This window comes from Rhinopithecus roxellana, chromosome 19, assembly GCF_007565055.1.
Source record: "Rhinopithecus roxellana isolate Shanxi Qingling chromosome 19, ASM756505v1, whole genome shotgun sequence".
Taxonomy (NCBI): Eukaryota; Metazoa; Chordata; class Mammalia; order Primates; family Cercopithecidae; genus Rhinopithecus; species Rhinopithecus roxellana.
Window position 1 is genome coordinate 49,150,987 of NC_044567.1, and position 25,241 is coordinate 49,176,227.

Consider the following 25,241-nt stretch of genomic DNA (forward strand, 5'->3'; position numbering starts at 1 on the left):
GGCCCCACACTCACCTCTTTGGTACTTAAATTTTGTTCCTGAGCATCAGAGCAGTCCCTGGAGCTGGAGGTCAGAGGCACCTGGCCATGGCTTAGAGGAATCGTGCTTGGCTGCCTGGAGGTGGAATCCAGGCTCTGCCGCTTGCTGGGCAAATCACTTCATGTCTCCGTGATAACTTTTCTGTGCCTCTGTTTCCTCATCTGTAATACGGGGACATGGATAGGATCTACGACATAAGGTTGTGTAGGGGTCAAAGACATTATATGCATAAGGTGCTTAGAACAGTACTTGGCTCCATGAAAATAGTCAGCAAATATTAGGTGTTTTTATTCTTCAAGATCTTTACTGAGCAACAAGTAGGTGAGTTACCTGAAATACTTGATGTTGTGAACCAAACAGATGTCATTCGTGAAACCTGGCATTTTGGCTTGAAGGTGGGAAATACAGATTTTAAAATATGCCTCAGGACCAGGCGTGGTAGCTCATGCCTGTAATCCCAGTACTTTGGGAGGCTGAGGCAGGAGAATCGCTTAAGCCCAGGAGTTCGAGACCAGCCTGAGCAACATAGTGAGAGCCCATCGCTACAAAAAATTTAAATATTAGCTGGTTGTGGTGGCACACAACTGTGGTCCCAGCTGCTTGAGAGGCTGAGGTGGGAGGATTTCTTGAGCCCAGGAGGTTGAGGCTTCGGTGAGCTAGGATGGCTCTGCTTCACCCCAGCCTGGGTGACAAAGCGAGATCCTGTCAAAGCGAGATCCCGTCTAAAACAAAACAAAAAACAGTAGACCTCATTGGAGATGTCCTTTCTTGTTGAATTCGGTGGAGAATTGAAATAGCCCATGACTGGGATTCCAGACTGTTGCTCTTTGATTGTCTCAGAAGTACTACACACGGAATCCACTTTCCTGAAATAGCCTTCATTGACCATCTAGAAAATGCGAAAACGTGGGTTTGGTATTCCGGACTCCCCTCGCCATGCACACACATACACCCTCAATGTCTGTTTGCCTTTTAAACAACTCATAGCTGCATCTCCAGGATGCACCTTGTGAACAGGAAAACTGGCGCCCAGGAGATGCTTGGTGTTAAAAGTGTTGCCGTGGGCATTGGGTGGGTTCTGTGAGGGAAGGGACAGAAATGATAAGGTCTTCTCTGGGAGAGGTGACTAAGATTCTGCCTCCTCTTCTCCTCCTCCTCCTCTTCCTCCTCCTCCTCCTCCCTCCTCCTCCTCCTCCGCCTCCTCCTCCTCCTCCCTCCTCCTCCTCCTCACTCCTCCTCCTCCTCCTCCTCCTCCTCCTCCTTCTTCTTCTTCTTCTTCTTTCTTCTTCTTCTTTTCTTCTCCTCCTTCTCCTCCTTCTCCTCCTCCTCCTCCTCCTTCTCTTTTCCTTCTCCTTCTCCTTCTCCTTCTTCTCTTTCTTCTTTTTTTAAGATGGAGTCTCGCTCTGTCACCCAGGCTGGAGTGCAGTGGCGTGATCTTGGCTCACTACAAGCTCCACCTCCCGGGTTCATGCCATTCTCCTGCCTCAGCCTCCCGAGTAGCTGGGACTACAGGCACCTGCCACCACGCCCAGCTAATTTTTTGTATTTTTAGTAGAGATGGGGTTTCACCATGTTAGCCCGGATGGTCTCAATCTCCTGACCTCGTGATCTGCCTGCCTTGGCCTCCCAAGGTGCTGGGATTACAGGCATGAGCCACCGCACCTGGCCTGATCCTGCCTTTTCTAACTGATTTTCATGGAAAATCAGTGCCTGTCTGTTCATCTGAACACCCACTATTTATTCATCCAACAAATCTCGGTTGAGTGCTGATAATGCCAGGCTCTGTGCTAAGCCTCGGGGATAAGTTGTGATACCCATCTGCGAGGCACACAGTCCAGGAGGAGGCAAAAGCAGACAGACACCAGTGTGGGTTGGAGGCCCAGAGGTCTGGACAGAGCGGAGGGCGCAGTGAGAAGAGGCCAAGCCTGAGGGGAGCCTTCCAAGAGAAGGGCACATCTGAGTAGTCAGGAAGGGTGAGTCGGAGTCTTCCAGGGAGACAAAGGAAGAAAGGGAATCCCAGGCAGATTCGTGTGCAAAGCTGCAAACGATGAAAGAGCATGGTGCAAAACACAGATGCACACTCATGTGCATGCACAAACACCCCGCAAAACAAAAACCACAGAGCAGAGTGTCTCCGGGGAGACCCGCCAATCCTCCCTGCCTGGGTGTGTGGGAGGGGCTGTGGGAGGGTGGCCTGGGGCACAAGGACTTGCAAGGCGGTGCTTCTTGCTCCCCAGGGCCCTCTGGCATCCCCCCTGGAGTCCCTCTGGCCCAGTCCCCTTTCCCTTTGCCAGTCGCAGCTGAAACGTCCTTCTCCTGCTGTCCTCTCCCCTGTCCCAGGCCCCAGAAGTTTCTCATCTTCCTCCACCCATTGCCTTTTCATTTGTACTTCCCTCTCCATGGTGAGAGGAGGCAGTTTAACTTCTTTGAGCCTCAGTTTCCTTATCCACATGAGATGGCTGGATTGGGTGATCCTGAAGTTCTGCAGGTCCTCTAGGACTTCAAGTGATTGTCATTCCTATTTAGATGTTTCCCAGGGAGATCCTTAGAAACCTCCCAGACACTGACTGAGACTCTTTGCCAGGGGCTGGGGATTAAAGCCAGTGAATAGTAGTGGAGATCCGGGCACCCACATCAGTGTGAAGAGGAGGTGGTGCCCTGCTGACCCCGCTGCTGTCTGCTTTTCCCTCAGTTTGACCCTGGGAACACAGGCTATATCAGCACAGGCAAGTTCCGGAGTCTTCTGGAGAGCCACAGCTCCAAGCTGGACCCTCACAAAAGGGAGGTACTCCTGGCCCTTGCCGACAGCCACGCGGATGGGCAGATCTGCTACCATGATTTTATCAGCCTAGTGAGTGCTCTGGGGCCCTGGGTGCTGGGAGGGACCTGTTTGAGGGTTGTGGCTTCCACACATTTAAAGGATTTAGGCAATTCAAAGGATCTGCTGGCCTGCAGCATTGAAAAAGTCCAGGCTTCTGCAGGTGAAAGTGTGCCACCAAGGACTCATCTTCTCTTTGTCTCTAGGCTCTGCCCTCTGCCTTGTCAGCCCATCCTCAAGGCAATTTCAGACCCTCCCATTGTGGCAGCAGCTGTTCTAGCCCTCATACCCTCAGGCCGCACCTTGCAGAAGGAGGGAGGGAGGGAGGAAGCGGGGGGGTGGGGGGGTGGGGGGGGCGGAGAGAGAGACAGAGAGAGAGAAGAGGAGGGGAGGGGAGAGAGAGGAGAGAGAGAGAGATCCTTCTTAGGGTAGCTCTTGCACAAGGCCTGGTATGTTCTCCCTCCCATTGGCCTAGATTGGGTCAGTAGGATGGGTAGATTGAGTTAAACCAATCATTGCCCCACCCCTGGAGCTTCGAGTGGGGTCAGTTCCACCAAAATGAAGGACTGGGAGTAGGTAGGGTATTAGTGGCAGGAGAAGGGACTGGGGAATGGGGGCCAGGAGTGTCAGTGCAGCACGTGATAGAGCCAGAGCTCAACAGATCTGCTCAGCAGATGCCCTGGGCTGCCAAAGAGGCTGGAGAAGAGAGGCCTATGAATCCTGCCCAGCGGCCTGTATCTCAGAGCAGAGACTTCCCCTCACTGAGGGTTAATGCTGTGCTGTTTCAGGGGCTGCTGTGGACTGGGGTTCAGTGGGGTTAAGCAGGCAGTATTTTACCCACCATGGGATGCAGGTGACATCAGTAAAAAAGTGGCATGAACAAGCAGGTTGAAAATAAGACCCAAAGTTTTTGCTGGGTTTCCCTATTGGTGAGATGGAGCTGGTCACCTCTCTTCATGTCACCCATGGAGGGAGCGAGAGTGAAATAACTTGTGTGAAGTGCCCCAGGCTCCTACAATTCAAAGGCACCAGTGATGGGGGAGCTGCCACCACTGGAGCCTGTCATTGTGCCACATGAGTGCTCTGATGTGGATGCCCAGGAAGAGGAGATGTTTCAACAACCTCTTGGCTGAGGGCCAGCCTTGGTCCAAGGGTTGGCGTGATTGCAGGGAGCTGCTGTGGGGCATTTAGGAGTGGAGGAATCGACTGCTGTTCAGAGTGGACCCAGATAGCAGACCTTGAGGAGGGCAAGGGACAGAGCTGAGCTGAGCAGGGGAGGGGGCAGTCAGGATTCACAGGATAGGCAGTGGGGGTGAGTCCCGTGACTTGGAACCCGGCAGTGCAACCAAAGACCAGGCCAAAGGTTTGAGCCTGCCCAGGCTCATCCACAGCCCCAGCCCTAGCACCTGTGTGTTTGTTGCAAGGTACCCTGCTTGGTCATAGGGCAGAGTCGGGCACGCAGGGCCAGGAGTGGCTTCTCTCCAGCCAGGGGTCAATGGAGCCTCTGTGTCAGCTCAGGACAGCCAGTTACTTGTTACTGCTGGGATTTCTGGGATTTCTCTGTTCAAATTCTGCACTGGATCTGTATGAGCAGGGCTGCCCTGGAGAGCAGACAAAGAAGGGACTCACCAGAGGGGAAGCTCTGAGTAGAGCAGAGAACTGAGGACCTGGAGTCTAGCAAACCCAGGTCCTGGTCTAGCTCTGCCTTTGCCACTCACTGGGAAAGAGCCTCTGAGCCTGGCTTTTCCCATTTGTAAAATGAAGCCAAAGGATCCCCTCTTTAGGGCTGCTGCAAGGATCAAATAAAAGTATTTGAATGTTTTTGATGTCTCTTAAATGTTCTTCCACCAGGTAAACTCCTCTGCATCCTTTGTGAGCCTTTACCTGCCCAATCCAGGCAGAGTGAGTCAACCTTTTTCAGAGCCCCCACAGTGCCTTGCCCAGGCCTCTCTCATAGTACAGACCGCCACACTGCATTACAGCTGAGCAGCCTGGGTAGTCGTGTGTGAGTGTGCAGGTTGTATACTATACAAGGGTGCCTAGCTGAGAGATGATGGAGACTGAAATCTGGCCTGAACTTTGCCCCCCAAGGCTTGGCATGGGTGCACCCATCCAGAAGAAGAGGCTCCTTTATCTAATTGGCACAACAGGTCCATATGGGCTAGCGTGGACTGTGGAGTCAGGCAGATCTGGATTTGAGTCCTGACTCTGTGGTTTATTAAGTATGAGTACCTGGGGAAACTACTCACCCTCTCCAAACTTCAGTACCCATATTTGTAATGTCAAACTAATACGGGGCACCAAATAACTGCGATGGCACCCTCTTTTGCTGTTTTTACACTTCTGTCTCCCCTTGTAAGCTCCATGAGGCCTGAGCCCATGGTCACGACTGTGCCCAGCACAGCACTGGGCACGTGAGGGACACGGGTGGATGGTGAGTGTGTACTCCTGCTAAGCCAGCTCCCACCATGGGTCTTCAGGGCCCCTGGGCCGTGTGTGTGTGTGAGTGTGTGTGAGTGTGTGTGTGTGAGAGTGTGTGTGTGTGTGTGCTGTGCATATGCCCCTGTGCAGGTGCATCCTCAGGGACTGGGAGAGAGACAGGTAAGAGTGGCCACAAAATAATCTGACAACATGATCCTGTCTTGGGCTTGCAATGTGCACGAGGACCCTGACCCTGGCCTACATTTACAGAGCTCTTGGGCCATTGAGAAGAGCTAGATCTAAGCTTTGTATGCATGGAGAGGATGGGGATAGAGAATGGTTAGAAAAGGTTCATCTGGGACGGCCTGCTGGAGGGGGCAAACTTTAAGCTAGATTTTGACTGTGAGACACAGCAGAGCTCAGGAATGTGAGGTGGAGGGACCCTACAGATGGAAGTCCACACCGCCTGGCCTGGTCTGAACCTAGATCCTCCCCAGCCACCTGCCCTCTGACAAGGCCTACAACCGCTGTGCTATGTGGTCTGGCTTGGTTCACCTCACCAGCCCACTGGGCTCCTGCCTTCAGGTTTAGCCTGATGTCTACTGCTGGGCCCAGAGTCCCAGGAATATATTGATAATCCCCACACCAGTAAACATGAGGACAGCTGAGGTGTGGGGTTGGGAGAGCCATACCTCTAGAATTTCTCCCCATGAGAAGGGTCTAGAGTTGGCCATGGAAGGCAGGTGGGAGGTAATGGAGGCCTCAGGAGGCCAGGAGTCAGCAAGGCCACCTGTGGTCTTGGAATCAGGCTGACCACTGGGTGAGGCTGCCAGAGCTCTACCCAGTATGTGTCAGGGAAGCTTCAGGCCGCTGAGGATACAGCCGGTCTCCAGGTGGAGCTCTGCAGCCAGTCCTTGGGCTTGCTAGGCATTGCAGGTCTTGTGAAGGCCCTCAGGAGTGGTGACCTTCCCCAGGCACAGCTTGGGTTTTCGCTCTGGGGGCCTCTCTGCAAACCAAGGGCTACCTGCCTCTTCCCAAGCTAGTGTGTCTGAGGGTGCTACCTCCTGCTCGTCCTTTGATTCTCACTCAGACTTCACCTCCTCCAGGAAGCCTTCCTTGACCTCTGACCTCCCTTGGGAATGGATTGGGCTCCCTCTTGTGTGCTCCCACAGCAGCCATCTGAACTGTGATTGCTGGTTACTAATCTGTCCTGAGCACCACCGTATCCCTCCCTGTGCCTGGTAATGAGCCTGACACTTAGGAGTTGCTCAGTAAATTGTGATGCACGGATGATGAATGAGTGGATGACGGAAGGTATGGTGAACACAAATACGGGCTCTGGAGGCTTACTGGGTATGAACTTGATGGATTCCTAAAGCTCTCTGAGTCTCAGTTTCCTAATCCAGTAGAATGGGGATGTTAATAGTCCTTATCTAACGGGAAGACTGGTGATCATCAAATGAACCAAAAGACCTGAAGGGCTGAGAATAACGCCGACACATAACAAGACCTTGGTGAATGTTGCTTCTTATTAACTATTATAGGAGAAAGGGAAATGCGGGATCAGGCCTGGTGCAAGGAACATGCTGGCTGGGAAGTGGGTGGGGGGCTCCGCTGGGCCCCAGCTCTGACACTCTCCCAATTCCACTTCCTGCACAGATGAGCAACAAGCGTTCCAACAGCTTCCGCCAAGCCATCCTGCAGGGCAACCGCAGGCTAAGCAGCAAGGCCCTGCTGGAAGAGAAGGGGCTGAGCCTGTCACAACGACTCATCCGCCACGTGGCCTATGAGACCCTGCCCCGGGAAATTGACCGCAAGTGGTACTATGATAGCTACACCTGCTGCCCTCCACCCTGGTTCATGATCACAGTCACGCTGCTGGAGGCAAGAACAAGGGTGGGGAGGGGGTTGCTCTGCCTTGGGGAGTGGCGGGTATGGGGAGAGGAGCCAAGAGGATGACACAGATCATGAGGGAAGAGGGACATTTCTTTTCCATTGAAGGGCGATGGTTGAGGATCAAATAATAGTTGTATTGCAAGTCAGACTCTGTTGCAGTGGATACCAGTGTTGTAACCCTGGACTGCAAAGATATTCTAAAGATTATTACTTCCAACAATATTGACTGCAGCCAAATCCCCATAGGACCACTGCCCCCCACCCACCCCAAAACAACAGCAACAAAAACGATGTCATAAGTTCATTGACTTGGGAGATCTAGCCAGGCTAACTCATTAAAGCCAGTTTATTTAGTTCCTCCCCAGGTGGGTAATGTGGACCAGTCATTTGCTCCATTTTCCCGCCTGAAAATCAGAAATAACCAGACCTGCACTCCCTCTCCCAGGACACCTTTATTATAGTGAGAGGATGGCTACGGTGCTTTCTGAACACAAAAGCATCATACAAACACATCTGGGAGGGAGTGTGAACAGGTAAATATGGGCTTAACATTTTTAAAGAACATTCTCCCCTTAGGGAATTCTCTGTGCCTATTGTTATGCTAAATTCTATTGCTTATGCAACAGAATCCAAAGGTACCCCTCGCTGTGTTGGTGCCCATGTGTGATAAAACTCAATTCTTTTGGCTTCTCCGCTCAAGAACCTGTGCAGCCCACCCCAGCTCCAGCTCCAGCTCCTGAACGGATGCTTGGCTTCGCTCTGGGATTTGATGATCTCCGCTGTTTCTCTTCCAAAGCCACGGGCCTAATTACCGCCTCTGCATATGTTCTTGTAAAGTTCCTGCCTAATCAAATGGCAGGATCGTTAAGCTTCACGGCATCGTTCTTCTTTTTTTCTACATCAGAATATCTGGTCTGCAGGCCAGCGTTCCACTGTTTGTTGTTATGGCTTCATCCAAGTACATGTTGAAGTTGCGATGTTTCTGAGATATTCTTGGACTTGTTCTTCAAGTGCTTACTGTGTTGGTCTATTTATTAACTTCTATTTAAGGCCCAATAATAACGAGATGCCTTGGAAGCAGGATTTGCTGCCAGGCCACCTTCATGGTGTTAGGTGGACAGAACAGCTCCTCAGAGAGCCCAGGCGAATACAGCTACCAGGGGACTAAGCCATTCCCAGGCTGAGCGCAGAAGGTTTTAACCCGACACTAATTATAGTTTCCTTCTCTAAGTGTGTGCCGGGCAGGGGGCTGGCTCTTTGTGTATAGTTTATCACTTTTAAACCTCATGGCCACTCTGGAAGTCTGGGTACTGGTACCCATTTCCAGATAAAGCAACTGAGGACCAGATAATTCAGTTTGCCCAGGTTGATCAAGAGGAGTGATTCTGTGTCCAGATTGTTTCATATGAACCTCAGCTATGTAAACCCAAACCGCCAATCTAGAAAAACTGGGAAGTGCTCAAATAGCTGAAATAACGATCTCAAAGCCCTTGTGCTATAACGCCCAAGGCTTTTGTCTTCTATACAAAAGAAGTAACCTGGCTTTCGGATTCCATAATGAATAGAAAATAGGGGGGACATGGTGCGAAGAAACGAAGGGGTCTACTACCAGCAAGCAATAAGAAATAGTAGCCGACAGCCTGGCAGTGAAGGAAGTAACAAAAGAAAAGTTTAAAGCAGACCTGAATCTTAAAGAAATACAATAATTGGCTAAGTGCGGTAGCTCACATCTGTAATGCCAGCACTTTGGGACGTCAAGGTGGGAGGATCTCTTGAGCCCACGAGTTCAAGACGAGTCTGGACAACAAAGTGAGACTCTGTCTCTACAAAAAATCAAAACATTAGCCAGGTGTGGTGGTGCATGCCTGTGGTCCTAGCTACACGGGAGGCTGAGGCAAGAGGATCGCTTCAGCCCAGGAGGTCGAGGCTGCAGTGAACTGTGTCCATACCACAGCACTCCAGCCTGAGTGACAGAGTGAGATCCTGTCTCAATAAAAAAAAAAAAAAAAAAAGTAAAAAGCATACAAGAATTTGGGGGGCTTAGCCGAATGCAGTGGCTCACACCTGTAATCCCAGCACTTTCAAAGGCTGAGGTGGGCGGATCACTTGAGGTTAGGAGTTCAAGACCAGCCTGGCCAACATGGTGAAACCCTGTCTCTACTAAAAATACAAAAATTAGCCAGGTGTGGTGGTGGGTACCTGTAATCCCAGCTACTGGGGAGACTGAGGCAGGAGAATTGCTTGAACCCAGGAGGCAGAGGTTGCAGTGAGCCAAGATAGTGCCACTGCACTCTAGCCTGGGCAACAGAGCAAGACTCTGTCTCAAAAAAAAAAAAAAAAAAAAAAAGAGAAAAGAAAAGAAAAAAAGAAAAAAAAAAAGAATTTAGAGCCTTGGGTGTACGAGCAAAAACACTATGCTGGCTGGGCGCAGTGGCTCACGCCTATAATTCCAGCACTTTGGGAGGCTGAGGCGGGTGAATCATTGAGGTCAGGATTTCAAGACCAGCCTGAGCAACATGGTGAAACCCTGTCTCTACTAAAACTACAAAAATTAGTTATGTGTCGTGGTGGGTGCCTGTAATCCCAGCTACTCGGAAGGCTGAGGCATGAGACTTGCTTGAACTCAGGAGGCAGAGGTTGCAGTGAGACTGCACCACTGCACTCCAGCCTGGGTGACAGAACAAGGCTCTATCTCAAAACAAAAACAAAAGCAAACAAAAAATGCCATCTTCCTGGGGTTGCTGGAGGAAATATCACTCTTATAGCCCAGATCAATACCTGAGATATTCTTTTTTTTTTTTTTTAGACGGAGTCTCACTCTGTCATCCAGGCTGGAATGCCGTGCTGCAATCTTGGCTCACTGCAACCTCCGCCTCCTGGATTCAAGCAATTCTCCTGCCTCAGCCTCCTGAGTAGCTGGGGTTACAGGCGCCTGCCACCAAGCCTGGTTAATTTTCATATTTTTAGTAGAGACAGGGTTTCACCACATTGGTCAGTCTGGTCTCAAACTCCTGACCTCGTGATCTGCCCGCCTCAGCCTCCCAAAGTGCTGGGATTACAGGCGTGAGCCACCGCGCCCAGCTCATACCTGAGATATTCTTAAACAGTTATGCATATGCCCCAATTAAGAACACAGGGGCCGGGCGCGGTGGCTCAAGCCTGTAATCCCAGCACTTTGGGAGGCCGAGACGGGCGGATCACGAGGTCAGGAGATCGAGACCATCCTGGCTAACACGGTGAAACCCCGTCTCTACTAAAAATACAACAACAACAAAAAAAACTAGCCGGGCGAGGTGGCGGGCGCCTGTAGTCCCAGCTACTCGGGAGGCTGAGGCAGGAGAATGGCGTAAACCCGGGAGGTGGAGCTTGCAGTGAGCTGAGATCCGGCCACTGCACTCCAGTCCGGGCGACAGAGCGAGACTCTGCCTCAAAAAAAAAAAAAAAAAAAAAAAAGAACACAGGGACATAAATGATACATTTTAGCAGGAGTCCCAGAAAAAAAAAAAAAAAAGTTACGATAAATACCCTTTTAGAGATTAAACAAGTATACTTCAGTCACATGTGCAAAATCAACTTCTGTGGAATGTTAGTGAGAATGTGGAGAAACTGGAGCCCTTGTGCACTGTTGGTGGGAAGGTAAAGTGGTGCAGCTGCTATGGAAAACAGTCTGGTGTTGCCTCAAAAAATTAAACATAGAATTACCATATGATCCAGCAATTCCACTTCTGACTATATCTCAAAAGAATTGAAAGGGACTGGAAGAGATATTGATACACCCATATTCATAGTAGCATTATTCACAATAGTCAAAAGGTAGAAGCAACCCAAGTGTCCGTCAGTAGAAGAACGGATAAACAGGCCGGGCGCGTTGGCTCAAGCCTGTAATCCCAGCACTTTGGGAGGCCGAGACGGGCGGATCATGAGGTCAGGAGATTGAGACCATCCTGGCTAACATGGTGAAACCCCGTCTCTACTAAAAATACAAAAAACTAGCCGGGCGAGGTGGCGGGCGCCTGTAGTCCCAGCTACTCGGGAGGCTGAGGCAGGAGAATGGCGTAAACCCGGGAGGCGGAGCTTGCAGTGAGCTGAGATCCGGCCACTGCACTCCAGCCTGGGCGACAGAGCGAGACTCCGTCTCAAAAAAAAAAAAAAAAAAAAAAAAAAAAAAAAAAAAGAATGGATAAACAAAATGTGGTCTATGTTCACAGTGGAGGCTGGGCCCGGTGGCTCACGCCTGTAATCCCAGCACTGTGGGAGGCCGAGGAAGGTGCATCACCTGAGGTCTGGAGTTCGAGACCAGCCTGGTTAACATGGTAAAACCCTATCTCTACTAAAAATACAAACTTAGCTGGGCATGGTGGCCAACGTCTAATCCCAGCTACTTGGGAGGCTGAGGCAGGAGAATTGCTTGAACCCGGGAGGCAGAAGTTGCAGTGAGCTGAGATCATGCCACTGCACTCCAGCCTGGGCGACAGAGCGAGACTCCATCTCAAAAAAAAGGAAGGGAAGGCTGGGTACAGTGGCTCATGCCTGTAATCTCAGCACTTGAGGAGGCAGGAGGATCGCTTGAACCCAGGAGTTCAATACCAGCCTGGGAGGTAGAAGTTGCAAGCTGAGATTGCCCCACTGCACTCTAGCCAGGGCAACAGAGCGAGATCCTGTCTCAAAAAAAAGGGGGGGGATCATTCTGACACATGCTACAACATGGATGAACCTTGAAAATATTATACCAAGTGAAATAAGCCAGACACAAAAAGACAAATACTGTATGATTCCACTTATATGAGGTACCTAGAGTAGTCAAATTCATGGAGACAGAAAGTAGAATAGTGGTTGCCAGGGGCTGGAGGGAGGAGGGGGTGGGACGTCATTGTTCAGTGGGTACAGAGTTTCAGTTTTGCAAATGAAGAGTTCTGTGGATGGATAGCAGTGATGGTAGCACAGCAACATGAATGTCATTTAATGCCACTGAACTGATTAAGGCCGGGCACAGTGGCTCATGCCTGTAATCCCAGCACTTTGGGAGGCCAAAGTGGGCAGGTCACATGAGGTTAGGAATTCTAAAGTGGCCTGGCCAACATGGTGAAACCCCATCTCTACTAAAAATGCAAAAATCAGCTGGGCATGGTGGTGCACTCCTGCAATCCCAGATACTTGGGAGGCTGAGATTGGATAATCGCTTGAATCCGGGAGGCGGAGGTTGCGGTGAGCCAAGATTGCATCATTGCACTCCAGCCTGGGCAACAGAGCAAGACCTTGTCTCAAAAAACCCCCAAAAAACTGATTAAGATGGTAAATTTTATGTTTATTTCACTATAACTTTTAAAGAAATCAACCTGTGTGGAATTTGTCATCTCCCAAGTGGGTATGTGAGTTATTACTGGAATTAAAGTTCAAAATCCTCCAAATCCTTTCTACTTAGCATGGAGGAAGTGTGGACAAAGAGACCCCAGGACCATTTTGTTTCCATTTGACACAAAATAAGCAAACAGAAGTGGGTGAGGGGTGGTTAAAAGCTCAGCTTAGACCGGGCATGGTGGCTTACGCCTGTAATCCCAGCACTTTGGAAGGCCAAGGTGGGCAGATCACCTGAGGTTGGAAGTTCAAGACCAACTTGACCAATATGGAGAAACCCCATCTCTACTAAAAAACACAAAATTAACTGGGTGTGGTGGTGCATGCCTGTAATCCCAGCTACTCAGGAGGCTGAGGCTGGAGAATTGCTTGAATCCAGGAGGCGGAGGTTGCCGTGAGCCGAGATTGTGCCATTGCACTCCAGCCTGGGCAACAAGAGCGAAACTCCATCTCAAAAAAAAAAAAAAAATTGCTCAGTTGGGTACTGGCTGTGGGGTATCCCTCTTTCTCCGAGAAGAAAAGGTGATAACTTCCCGTAGGGACTCCCAGTGCTAGTCAGCACAACAGGAAGTTTCCTGGGCAGTGTGCACCTAGTAACAGACTCTCTCTGTTCTGTCCAGGTTGCCTTTTTCCTCTACAATGGGGTGTCGCTAGGTCAATTTGTACTGCAGGTAACTCATCCACGTTACTTGAAGAACTCCCTGGTTTACCACCCACAGCTGCGAGCACAGGCTTGGCGCTACCTGACATACATCTTCATGCATGCAGGGTGAGTACCTGTCTTCTTTTGCTCTGTCAAAAGACCCTATAGAAAAACAAGTGGTCAAGATAGCCTGGATTGAAATACAGTTTTTAGTTTATTTTTATCTACTTAGACACAGGATTTGAGATGGCTGCTTGAAACTTATTTAATACCAAAATTATGTAAATTATTGAGAGTGAATGGGAAAGGGAAAAATAGATAAGAAGGAAAATGCTAAAAGCCAGCAGTGAGAACAGCACACACATACACAGCATTTGATTCCATGTACTTGCTAGAGGTGGCTTGAAAATTTATTCTAGTGCTTCCTAGTGGCTTCCTAGAGCTTTTGCTTTGGCCACTAGAGCAAAAAGGGATGTCAAGCCACCAGATTTATTGTCCATAACTGTGTGAGTGCCCTCGCTGTGTGTGAGTTCCTCCCAGTCTGGTCTCCATAAATATAGAGGGTCTTCTTGAGAACTCTGGCGATGATTATAGTTTCTATTTATAGAGCCCTGTAGCCTGTTTTGGGGCTGGAGCACAATCAGTTTTCACTGGTGCCTCCCACTTCATGATAAAAACCTACCAGCTGGCTAGGTGACCACCCAGGTCCATGTCCCTTGAGCAGCAGTCTGGAGGCTTTTATATGGTAGAAGCCCTTTGATGGGAGAGGAGAGACCCCAGACACTAAGCCTTTGTGGTGTCTTCTCTTCTGCAGTCTCTCCAGAGAAGTGAAGGAGCTCACACTTAGCCTGGAGAAAGCCCTGGGGGTGCCTGGCCCTCGAGTGGGAACTGGGAAGGGGGTGACTCTGGCCCCAATGACGCCATCATTCCCATTGCTCAGCAGAAAGACCCGCAATGACCAAGAGGGTTGTCCCATCAGCCTCCCTTCCCCAGAGCCTCTAAAGCAGGTGCAAGAGCTAATCCCGAATTGGCTGCACCTGCAGGGGAGGGTGCTTTCTGGTGAAGAGACCTGAATGAATGCCTCTGCTCGGGCGAAGATTACCATTGGTACAGGCTGCTTACCTTGTCTAGCTTGCCCCAGGCTTCGATCTCACAGGGATAAGGAGCAACAGGATGGCTGTCATGCTTCACTCACATCCACTCATAAGCCAGGGGTGACAGCAGACACGGGGGCTTCCCTGCCCAGGCATCCCAAGCCAGTGGCTGCACGTGGGTTGGGACTGTCTGCCTTCTTTCCAGGACTGCCCCCTGACTTCTCTTGGTGCCTCAGGCTGAGGAAGGAGAATAGCCAAAGCCTCCTTGCTCCATCCTCTGCCTCCTGGAGCCAAAAACAGTGTCCTCACAGTGGACAGGGCTTGGATCCCCCCAGCTGAGGCCTAGAGGACTGGCCATGGTCCTTTCTCCAGTAGTTCCTTTGATGGGTCAACGCCTGCCAGGAAGAGTCCTGGGAGGATTCTCCAGGTCTATGGATTTTGAACAAGGGGCTCTTGCCTGGTGTAACAGAGATAGCAGTAGACAGGAGATAGGGACAGCTGGCCAGCATCTAGGGAGATCGCAGCAAAGTGACCTGTTGACCAGGTGAATTGATTGGCTCACATCTGTAATCCCAGCATTTTGGGAGGCCAAAGTGGGAGGATCACTTGAGGCCAGGAGTTTGAGATCTACATGGGCAACATAGTGAGACCTTATCTCTATGAAAAATAAAAAACTTAGCCAGGCCAGGTGGTGCTTGCCAGTAGTCTCAGCTACTCTGGGGGCTGAGGTGGGAGGATCGCTTGAGCCCAGGAGGTCAAGGCTACAGTGAGCCAAGATTGCACCGCTGCACTCCAACCTGGGAAACAGAGTGAGACCCTGTCTCAAAAAAAAAAAAAAAGAAAGAAAAAAAAGTCACCTAAAAAAAAGTGACCTGTTACTCAGAGACACACTGTAGGCCTGGGAATCCAGAAGCCAGTGTGATAAAGAAGAGCTCAGATTAGGAGGCAGGAGCCCTGAGTTCCTCCCCTGGCCTCTGCTAGTCTTAGGTTCTGAGACTGTAAAACAGGGCGTGGTTCTAGAAAAGCCTGTAAGGCCCCTCCGCCTGGGAATCTGATGTTGTCACTCAGCTCCCTTTCCAGTGACTTCTCCTGACACCTCTAATCTCCCTAGAATCCTTTAGCTAGCAGTCAGTGGTGGGTAGAAGATTCTAGCATAGTAGGAATTTAGGACACAGCCTAACCTGCCTGAACTACCTCGCAGGTGCACTCCTGAGTAAGCAGGTGCCCATGTGTTGCCCACAGTTCCTCTGCAGCACAGCCGGGCCTCCAGGCAGGGCCCTGTGGTCAGCAGCAAGGCGGAGACCCAGGCAGGGCCCAGGCTCCCTGTTAAAGGCTGTTACTTCCTGACATACAGCATCCCCCGGGAGCTTCCTGGGGGATGTCTGCTCAATTTAAATGAGACAGTGGGTGTTAAAGTGCTGTATAAAGTTGGAAGCACCCGATTGATTTAGTAATAGTCATGTTACAATCTTTTCTGGTAATATGCATACAGCTAGACACCCCACAATTTTAGCAGCAAGATCTAGTCACAGGTAGTATAGGGAGGCAGGCATTCACAGGGTCAGAAAACCTGGGGTAAACCTGGGGTCCCATCTCCCAGTCCTGAGGACTTTGGAGCAGAATAGGTCTCTCTTTTTTTTTTTTTTTTTTTTTCTGAGATGGAGTCTCACTCTGTCACCCAGGCTGGAGTGTAGTGGCATGATCTCGGCTCACTGCAGCCTCCGCCTCCCAGGTTCAAGCAATTCTCCTGCCTCAGCACCCCAAGTAGCTGGGATTATAGGTGCATGCCACCACCCCCAGCTAATTTTTGTATTTTTAGCAGAGACAGGGTTTCATCATATTGGCCAGGCTGGTCTTGAACTCCTGACGTCGTGATCCGCCCACCTCGGCCTCCCAAAGTGCTGGGATTACAGGCTTGAGCCACCGTGCCCGGCCTAGGTCTCTTCTTATACCAGGAAAGAGAAACCTCCCTTTAATTGACTTTAAGGGAAAACTTTGAATTATTAAGTTATAAGATGTATCTTTAATACCTGCATTTGTTTTGAGAACATATTTTTCTTTAAACATCCGTAACTCTTACAAATAGAGCCAGAACATGGCCGGGCACAGTGACTCATGCCTGTAATCCCAACACTTTGGGAGGCCAAGGGATGGATCACTTGAGTTCAGGAGTTCGAGACCAGCCTGCCCAACATGGTGAAACCCTATCTCTACTAAAAATACAAAAATTAGTCGGTGTGGTGGCACATGCCTGTAATCCCAACTACTCGGGATGCTGAGACAGGAGAATTGCTTGAACCCAGGAGGCAGAGGTTACAGTGAGCGAAGATCATGCCACTGCACTCCAGCTTGGTTGACAGAGCAAGACTCCATCTCAAAAAACAAAACAAAACAAGAACAAACAAACAACAAATAGAGCCAGAACGACCACATGACCCAGTGAATGGAGCAGGTCAGGCAGATTAGAGGCCTGAGCTGTTGTCTCAGCATGGCCACTAACTGTGACTGGTCACTATCTCTGAGCCTTGTTTTTTCACATGTTAACTGATGGAGTTGCTGGATTTTTTTTTTTTTTTTTTTTGAGACAGAATCTCGCTGTGCTGCCCAGGCTGGAGTGCAGTGGCTTGATCTCGGCTCACTGCAAGCTCCGCCTCCCAGGTTCACGCCATTCTCCTGCCTCAGCCTCCTGAGTAGCTGGGACTACAGACGCCCACCACCACGCTGGCTAATTTTGTTTTTGTATTTTTAGTAGAGACGGGGTTTCACCGTGTTGGTCAGGATGGTCTTGATCTCCTGACCTTGTGATCTGCCCGTCTCGGCCTCCCAAAGTGCTGGGATTATAGGTGTGAGCCACTGCACCCAGCCTTTTTTTTTTTTTTTTTTTTTAAAGAGATGGGGTCTCACTATGTTGCCCAGGCGGATCTTGAACTCCTATGTTCAAGTGGTCCTCCCACCTTGGCCTCTCAAAGTGTTGGGCTTACAGGCGTGGGCCACTGTGCCCAGCCTAGTTGCTGGATCTTGACTGTGGTTAGTCTGTCTCACTGTGCCAACTGAAATGCTGCCAGTCATCGCCCAGGCCTTGCACATGTGTTCCTGTCCCATCTGGAAGGAACACTCTTTCCAAGATGGTCTGAATTGTCATTCCTTCCCCTAGACCATGAGCTCCTCAAAGGCAGAGATGGTGTTGTTCACTCCTGGATCCCTGGCATCTTGGGGGATGCAGGTGTTTGTTGAATGAATGAATGAATGAATGAATGAATGAATGAATGAGTGTGGTCTCTCTGTCACAGGATAGAACACCTGGGACTCAATGTGGTGCTGCAGCTGCTGGTGGGGGTGCCCCTGGAGATGGTGCATGGAGCCACCCGAATTGGGCTTGTCTACGTGGCTGGCGTTGTGGCAGGTAGGCAGGTAGGCCCTGTGTCCACAAAGGCACATTGTCCCAGGGTGGGGTGGGACAAGCCCCAGGCTTCCAGGACACACAGAAGATCCTCATCTCCAAGGCTCCTGACTTACCAGGCTGTCCTCCAGGCACACCCACCTCCCCAGGAGGCTGGAGAGGGGACTGCTGCCCAGAGAGGGAGGTGTGTGGCAGGACGGGACAGGAGAGCACTGGATTTGGGACAGGCTGGCCAACGGACTCTCAGTCTCACACCACCATGTGGTAGCTTCTGAGCTTGGGGTAATTTCCTAACCTCTTTTGGCCGTGTTAAGCTTTAAGAGGGAACTAATGAGATCTGCCTATAGGGTTGCTCGGAGGGTGGAGTGAGTGAGGCAACAGATGGAACAACAGTGCTCTGATAACTGCAAGGGGACAGTGAGATCCCCAAGGGGGAATCAAAGGGGTGAGTGGAGCCAGGTACCGTCCTGGCCGCATAGCACCTGTCCCCAAAAGGAGAGCTGGCTGCTACCCAGACCAACCGCAGTTGCCTTGCCTGACCCACTGCTGACAGGGATTCTGGCCTAAGAGGCAGTGAGCCCTGGCTCCATCTGAAGGCGTCTGGGCCTCCAGCTGACTGGGCACACATGTGGCAGGTGATCATCCTTCATGAATAGTGGCCAGAGTGACTTCCAGTGAGCCTTCCACCTTCTGCCCCCTCCCCAGTGAGAGGTGAAGTGGGTGAAGTGAGCTGGGGAGAGCGTGGCTTTCTGCAGGAAGAGTCTGCCAGCCAGGCCTCTGAACATGAGGATCTCCCTCGTGATGTCTCCAACTTTATTGCCAGCTGGTTTTTTTTTTTTTTTTTTTTTTTTTTTTTTTTTAAACAAGGTTTGCCGCTTCAGCTCTTCAGCTTGACAGCTGTGCCCAAGGGAGCTTTGTGTGTATGTTTAAGTAAGATCTTAATCCTTTCTGAGTGGTATTAAAGTTGTCATCAGGAGAGCCGGGCAGCGTCAGCCTTGTAAACAAGAGGCAGGCAGGGACCCTGGGAGTAACTGAAGTGGTTTCAGAAATCAAAGAGGAAGGGTCCCACCCCACCCACAGGAGGCTGGTCTGCTAGTGCATGAACCCTTGACCGGGAAGATTCACCCTGCACCATCTCCTTGGCTCCTGTGTGCGCTGAGGTTAAAATCACTGGCCACCTTGGACAGCACCCCTGCAAGCCCCTCCCAGAATCCAAGGCTCACCGCCTCCTTGAACAAAGGGCTAATGAGCATCTCTAAGTGCCAGACTTGTTCAGCCACCCACACACCCCCTAATCCTGACATCTAAGGATTTATAGCCCCATTTTCCGTACCTCAATATCCAGAGACCCAGATGTTAAATAGCAAGGAACAGGGAAGACATTAATAACATTTGCAGCCTTAGTATTCAATTAGATGGGAATGCCAATAACCTAGAAGATGAAAACAAGATTCAAACGGACTCAGACCTCACCCAAACCAGGTGACATGCAGTGGGGGGACATTGTAGGTGTCACCTCCCAAGTGACACCAGTGCAGAGTGGGAAGATTCAGACAGAAGCAGAGCTCATCATCTGAATGTGAGCATGTAGGGCTGTATCATTGAGCACATGGCATGCACTATTCTGTCTGAGTCATTGATTAAGACCAGAGGGCACTCTGGTCACCACACATGTCATTGATCTCCATGATTGAGTTGATTGATCTGCCTCTGCTGTCTACCCTTTCCTGTCCTCCCAAGCTCTCCTCTGAGAGGGGAGCTGGTTTACAGCTAGCCAGCCCTAGATTGGACGGGTGGCAGTTACCAGTGCCTACCATATGCAGGCCGTAATTCATCCACACAGCAACGCTGCAAGGTGGACACTGTTGCTCTCCCCCAGCATGGATCGGAAACCAAGGCTTAGAGGGCTAAGTGACTCGCCCAAGAAGACACAGTTAGAAAGTGGTGGAGCTGGGCACACATCCAGGCTGTTTGACCCCCAAGGCTGTGATCTCAACCACTACAGTAGTGTAACGGGAACCAAAAGATGGGCCCTGTCCTTTTTGCAGTTAATTTATTGTCAGAAACCAAGGCAGACCAGGTGCAGTGACTCACACCTGTAGTCCCAACACTTTGGGAGGTCAAGGCAGGAGGATCGCTTGAGTCCAAGAGTTCGAGGTCAGCCTGGGCAACATAGGGAGACCCTGTCACTACAAAAAGCTTTTAAAAATATTAGCTGGGCATGGTGATATAGGCCTGTAGTCCCAGCTACTTGGGAGGCTGATGCAGGAGGATCGCTTGAGCCCAGGAGTTCAAGGCTGCAGTGAGTTGTGATAACACCACCGCACTCCAGCCTGGGTGACAGAGCAAGACCCTGTCTCAAAAAAGAAAGAAAGAAAAAAACCAAAGGAGACCTTAATAGATGTCTGGCAGCCTTAATCTCTAATTCCTGCCCAGTGAAAGTGTTTCCAACCCACACTTTGTAACGAGGATAGCTAACCTCTGTGGAGCATATACATGCTCCAGGCATATGATGAGGGGTTCGCGGATGTTCGTGGATGCTATTCTCATCACAGCTGTCCTATGCGGTGGGTACTGTCACTCCCATTTTACAGGCAGCCCAGAGAGGTGAAATGACTTGCAGATTTGCTTACCTGAGAAGTACTACAACTAGGGAGGAGCCCTTTCCAAGCCCTGTGCTTCTAACCAATGCTTGAGGCCAATGTGCAAATTACTTATGGCTAGCAATTATATGGCACACAATGTAGGTGTTTTAAAAACCAGTATCTTGGGCCAGGTAAAGTGGCTCACTCCTGTAATCCCAACACTTTGGGAGGCTGAGGTGAGGGTATTGCTTGAGGCCAGGAGTTCAAGACCAGCCTGGGCAACATGGTGAGACCCCATCTCTACCAAAAAAAAAAAAAAAAAATCAATATCTTAAATGCATCACCAATCTTATATTACAGATTGTGTAGATTACTAACCACATGTGCATCCCCAGAGCCTAGCACAGGGCTTGGCACATGTTAGGCAATAAATATCTATAGAATAAGGGAAAGTGGCCAGGCCTGGTGGCTCACACCTGTAATCCCAGCACTCTGGGAGGCCGAGGCAGGTGGATCACGTGAGATCAGGAGTTCGAGACCATCCTGGCCAACATGGTGAAACGCTGTCTCTACTAAAAATACAAAAGTTAGCCGGGCATGATGGCGGCACCCGTAATCCCAGCTTCTCGGGAGGCTGAGGAAGGAAAATTGCTTGAACCTGGGAGGCGGTGGTTGCAGTGAGCCAAGATCGCATCATTGCTTCCCAGCCTGGGCAACAAGAGTGAAACTTCATCCCCCCCCGCCCCAAAAAAAAGGAAAGATACAAAGATATGTAAATAAAGTTATATTACTTAAAGATAAATGTTCTGCCAATTTTGGGATTTTTTTTAAGGCCAAAGAAGATGTTGAAGAACACCTGCTTTAAAATTTTCTGGGGCTGGGCGCGGTGGCTCACGCCTGTAATCCCAGCACTTTGGGAGGCCGAGGCGGGTGGATCACAAGGTCAGGAGATCGAGATCATCCTGGCTAAGATGGTGAAACCCCGTCTCTGCTAAAAATACAAAAAATTAGCCGGGCGCGTTGGCAGGCGCCTGTAGTCCCAGCTACTCGGGAGGCTGAGACAGGAGAATGGCATGAACCGGGGAGGCAGAGCTTGCAGTGAGCCGAGATCACGCCACTGCACTCCAGCCTGGGTGATGAGCAAGACTCCGTCTCAAAAAAAAAAAAAAACAAAAACAAAAAAATTTTCTGGGCTAAAATTATCACAGCTGTACATTATGGCAAAGTTGCCAGTTTATCTGTGTGCTGGCATGAACTTGGAATTTTGGGGTGCGGGATACAGAATTTGTAATCCTGAACTAAGGCCCCTGGGTTGCCTCTGTGCAGAGGTATGGCGTGTCACTCCAGTTCATTCTGTCCTGGTCCTCTGCCCCCATGACCTCTGTGGAATTCACACTGGTCTTATCTGCCTGTACCTATTAGGATCGTTCAGAGCTTGTGAGAGGATTCCTCCCTGACCCACACTTCTGTCCAGGGAGGGCCTTTATTACTGTGTTTGTGTGTACACAGCCCCATGTTTGTCTTTGGTCTCTCCCAGTTGCTCTAGTCCAGGCCTCACCTTCAGTCACTTGAAAGTCTTTGCTTTTTTTTGTTTTTTGGGGTTTTTTTGAGACGAAGTCTTGCTCTGTCATCCAGGCTGGAGTGTAGTAGTGTGATTTCAGCTCACTGCAACCTCTACCTCCCAGGTTCAAGCGATTCTTATGCCTCAGCATTCTGAATATCTGAGGCTATATGCGTGTGCCACCATGTCCAGCTAATTTTTGTATTTGTTTTTTTTAGTAGAAATGGGGTTTCACCATGTTGGCCAGGTTGATCTCGAACTCCTGATCTCAGGTGATCTGCCTGCCTCAGCCTCCCAAAGTGCTGGGATTACAGGGGTGAGCCACCACACCTGGCCCAAAAGTCTTTATATCACCATTGGGGAGCAGGTGGATTCAGGCCGTTACCTTCGAGGTTCCAGAACCGGAACCCAAGCCTCTGCCCCTGGATCTTAGGCCAAAACTCAGGTCACTGAATTTCTGATCTGGAAGGAACCAGGGAGGTCCCCTCCAGCACTGGCAAACGGTTCCCTAGGCCCCGTCCCCACTTAGCCAGAGCTGCTGCCTGTGTTCTGCTCCATGGCTTAGGGCGTCCCTGAAAGGTTTCATTTGAAGAGAATTTTGCTGCTCAAAAGTCGGAAAGCCTTAGACCTCATTCTATAGATGTGAAAGAAAACTGAAGCCCAAAGAATTCAGGGACTGTGCCCAAGGTCACACAGCTAGCTGGCCAGGCCCCTTCCATACTCCTGCCACAATCTGAAGCTGACCCCTGACCCTAGGGTCAGGACTCCGAGTGTGGATGGGGTGAGGGAAAGGTCAGTGTGTGCCAGCTTGACCCTGGCAGGGGCCCTTCCCTGCCTGGGGCTGCCCTGAGGCGGCTCTGCCTTGGTGGACCGCGCTGGCGCAGGGGCGAGGGAGTGGACTCTGGGCGGGTTTGTACAGACCTGCTCTGTGAAGAGAGGCCAGCCTAGGGAGGCTAGGGCTTCCTCTGTCCAAAAGGTAATTAATGAGGAGCAGCCTGGGCAGCCAGCCCTCATTGCAGCCCTGCAGTGCAGCCTTCACAGACAGCCCCGCCAGGAGAGCGTGGGAAACCTTTGTCATGCAGATCCTGCTGCCTGTTTGTTTGCCACCCTGGGATTTTTCTTTCGTGTTATATATGGCTGACCCTGTGGCTAAGCAGTAAAAAAAGCAAAAGAAAAAGAAAGTTATCTGACAATAGATCAATACCTAATTAAAGCCAGAGGGAAGGCATGAAAGATTTATAGTTGCCCTGGGAGGGGAGGAGGACTTGGGAGTCCTCAGTTCATGACAGGTTTTTTTTTTTTTAGAGATTACATCCCCCTTGAGACCAAGAATTGGTTGTGGGGAATCTCTTTCTTGAAGACCTCAGTGAGTAGGGGAGGCCTTGATGGAGGTGGGGGCAGGGGAGGTGGAAGAGTTTATTAGGGGGCTCTGCTGCCAGGTCCTTGGGTGCTCTGGTTGCTGGGCTGGGCCAAGCCTCCTTCTAAGTCCATGGATCTTGCACCCCATAGAGCCTGCAGAATTTGGCTTTCTGCCTGTCCCTCCTTTCTCCAGCAGCTAATTGGCTCTTGAGCCCGCAGGCATTTTCCAGTGGTAATTTCTGCACACTCACCCAGGCCAGCCACCTCTCATCCTCTGAGCCCTGGGCTCTACCTCCTAGTTATTTTTAGTTTCCCATGTCCTTCCCTGGAAGCCAAAGCATTGATCACACTTAAATGAGACCAGAACAATAAATTTCCCCTCTTCTCTTTGCTCAGCTTCCCTCCCAGGACAAAAGTTTGTCATCCCCCAGACCAAGCCTCGCATACCCTTCCTTTCCCCCAGAGGGTATGACATCATCTCTTTCTCTTCCCCGTGACTTTTCAAGGACATGTTTCTTCCAAAGGAGCCCCACTTGAGAGATGCTGTTGGCCTTTTGTGATTTAGCTGGGCTGGAGGAAGGGTGGAAGTAACCTTAAGTAAGCAGTTTTCTAAATGCTGTTGAACAGAGGGAGAGATGGAAGAGGGTGGAGGTTAACCGCCGGGCCAGTTTGGGGCGTGGCTGCTAGAGAGGCCAAGAGTGCGGGCTTTGGTCAAGAACACAGGTGGGTTTTGCATCAGGCAGACCGAGACAAATCCTGGTTCTAGCACTTCCTACCAGGAGACTCTGGGCTCAGTCTCCTCATCTTGGGAATGAGGCTACTGGCTCCTGCTTCAGAGAGCTGTCTTGAGGGTTGAAGGGAAGAAAGTCTGTAAAATGTTTGCCTGGTGTCCGTGTCACCTAGGTGGCAGCTGTTTCTGAAATAACTACTGCTACTATTTTTGTTATGGTTCCAGAACCCTGACATAACACCATGTCAGGCAGAGGTTGGGTTGAGAGGCAGATAATCCAGGTAGAAGTCTGAATTTTACTTTGGGCTGGACACTTCCCTCTTTTGAGTCAAAGAATCAAATGGTTCTTTCAGCCAGAAATTAATCCTCTAAGAAATGCATTGGAGGCAGGGCTCTGTGGCTCACACCTGTAACCCTAGAACTTTGGGAGGCTGAGGCAAGAGGATTGCTTGAGTCCAGAAATTTGAGACCAGACTGGGCAACATAGTGAGACTCTGTCTCTACAAAGAAAAATACAAAAATTAGCTGGGCATTGTGGCGCACAACTGTAGTTCCAGCTATTTGGGAAGCTGAGGCAGAAAGATCACTTGAGCCCGGAGGTCAAGACTGAAGTGAGCTTATCGTGCCACTGCACTCCAGCCTGAGTGACAGAGTTAGACCCTGTCTCAAAAAAAAAAAAAAAAAGAAGGAAAAAGAAAGGAAAGGAGGGAGGGAGGGAAGGGGGCGGGGGCAGGGAATCTCCCAGGCGACATGGAGGAAGAGGTGGAGCCTCTTGCTCTGGAGTCTTAGCATGGAGCCTGCAGAATCCAAGGCCTGGGGCTGGGTTGGGTGAGCCGAGTCCCTCATTCCTGAGAATTCTCGTTGTCTTTCTGTACTAGGGTCCTTGGCGGTGTCTGTGGCTGACATGACCGCTCCAGTCGTGGGCTCTTCCGGAGGGGTGTATGCTCTCGTCTCTGCCCATCTGGCCAACATCGTCATGGTGAGCACCTCCCATTCTCAGCGAATCTTTCTGGCCCTGTCCTCTGCCATCACTGGGCCTGAGTATTAATCCACTGGAGCTGGCTCACCAACAACCAGGCAGACCTGACCTGGAGCAGAGTTCTCACACGCTCCTCAGCCTCTGCAGGCCCATTTCAAATGGGTGCCTTCTGAATGTGATTCCTGTTTTCTCCAGTCATGGCTTGGCCTAGGACCATGCCCATCTCCTTCTTCTGCCTCTTTCCCATTCACTGACGTTAAAGAGTTAACATTTGGCCACTAGCATATATGGCCGTTGGAATTGCTTATTTATCATAGATTGTTAAAAGGGCCTTAGAGATTATCTCATCAAAATTCAAAAG

General features: G+C 50.4%; 1 protein-coding gene across 5 annotated transcripts in view; it reads left to right on the top strand.

The window, feature by feature from the left end:
* The window catches only part of RHBDL3 (rhomboid like 3), a 61,755-nt gene that overhangs the window by 16,104 nt on the left and 20,410 nt on the right, over positions 1–25,241 (top strand). For 2 of the 5 annotated variants that reach the window (XM_010372276.2, XM_010372278.2), the window contains 5 exons: positions 2,732–2,890; positions 6,938–7,162; positions 13,150–13,298; positions 17,557–17,669; positions 24,780–24,880. In XM_010372276.2, coding sequence (XP_010370578.2) covers positions 2,732–2,890; positions 6,938–7,162; positions 13,150–13,298; positions 17,557–17,669; positions 24,780–24,880 — 747 coding nt within the window. Of the gene's footprint in view, positions 1–2,731; positions 2,891–6,384; positions 6,520–6,937; positions 7,163–13,149; positions 13,299–17,556; positions 17,670–24,779; positions 24,881–25,241 lie in introns of all 5 variants that reach the window. The other 3 variants (XM_030923267.1, XM_010372279.1, XM_010372277.2) reach the window with 2 other exon arrangements.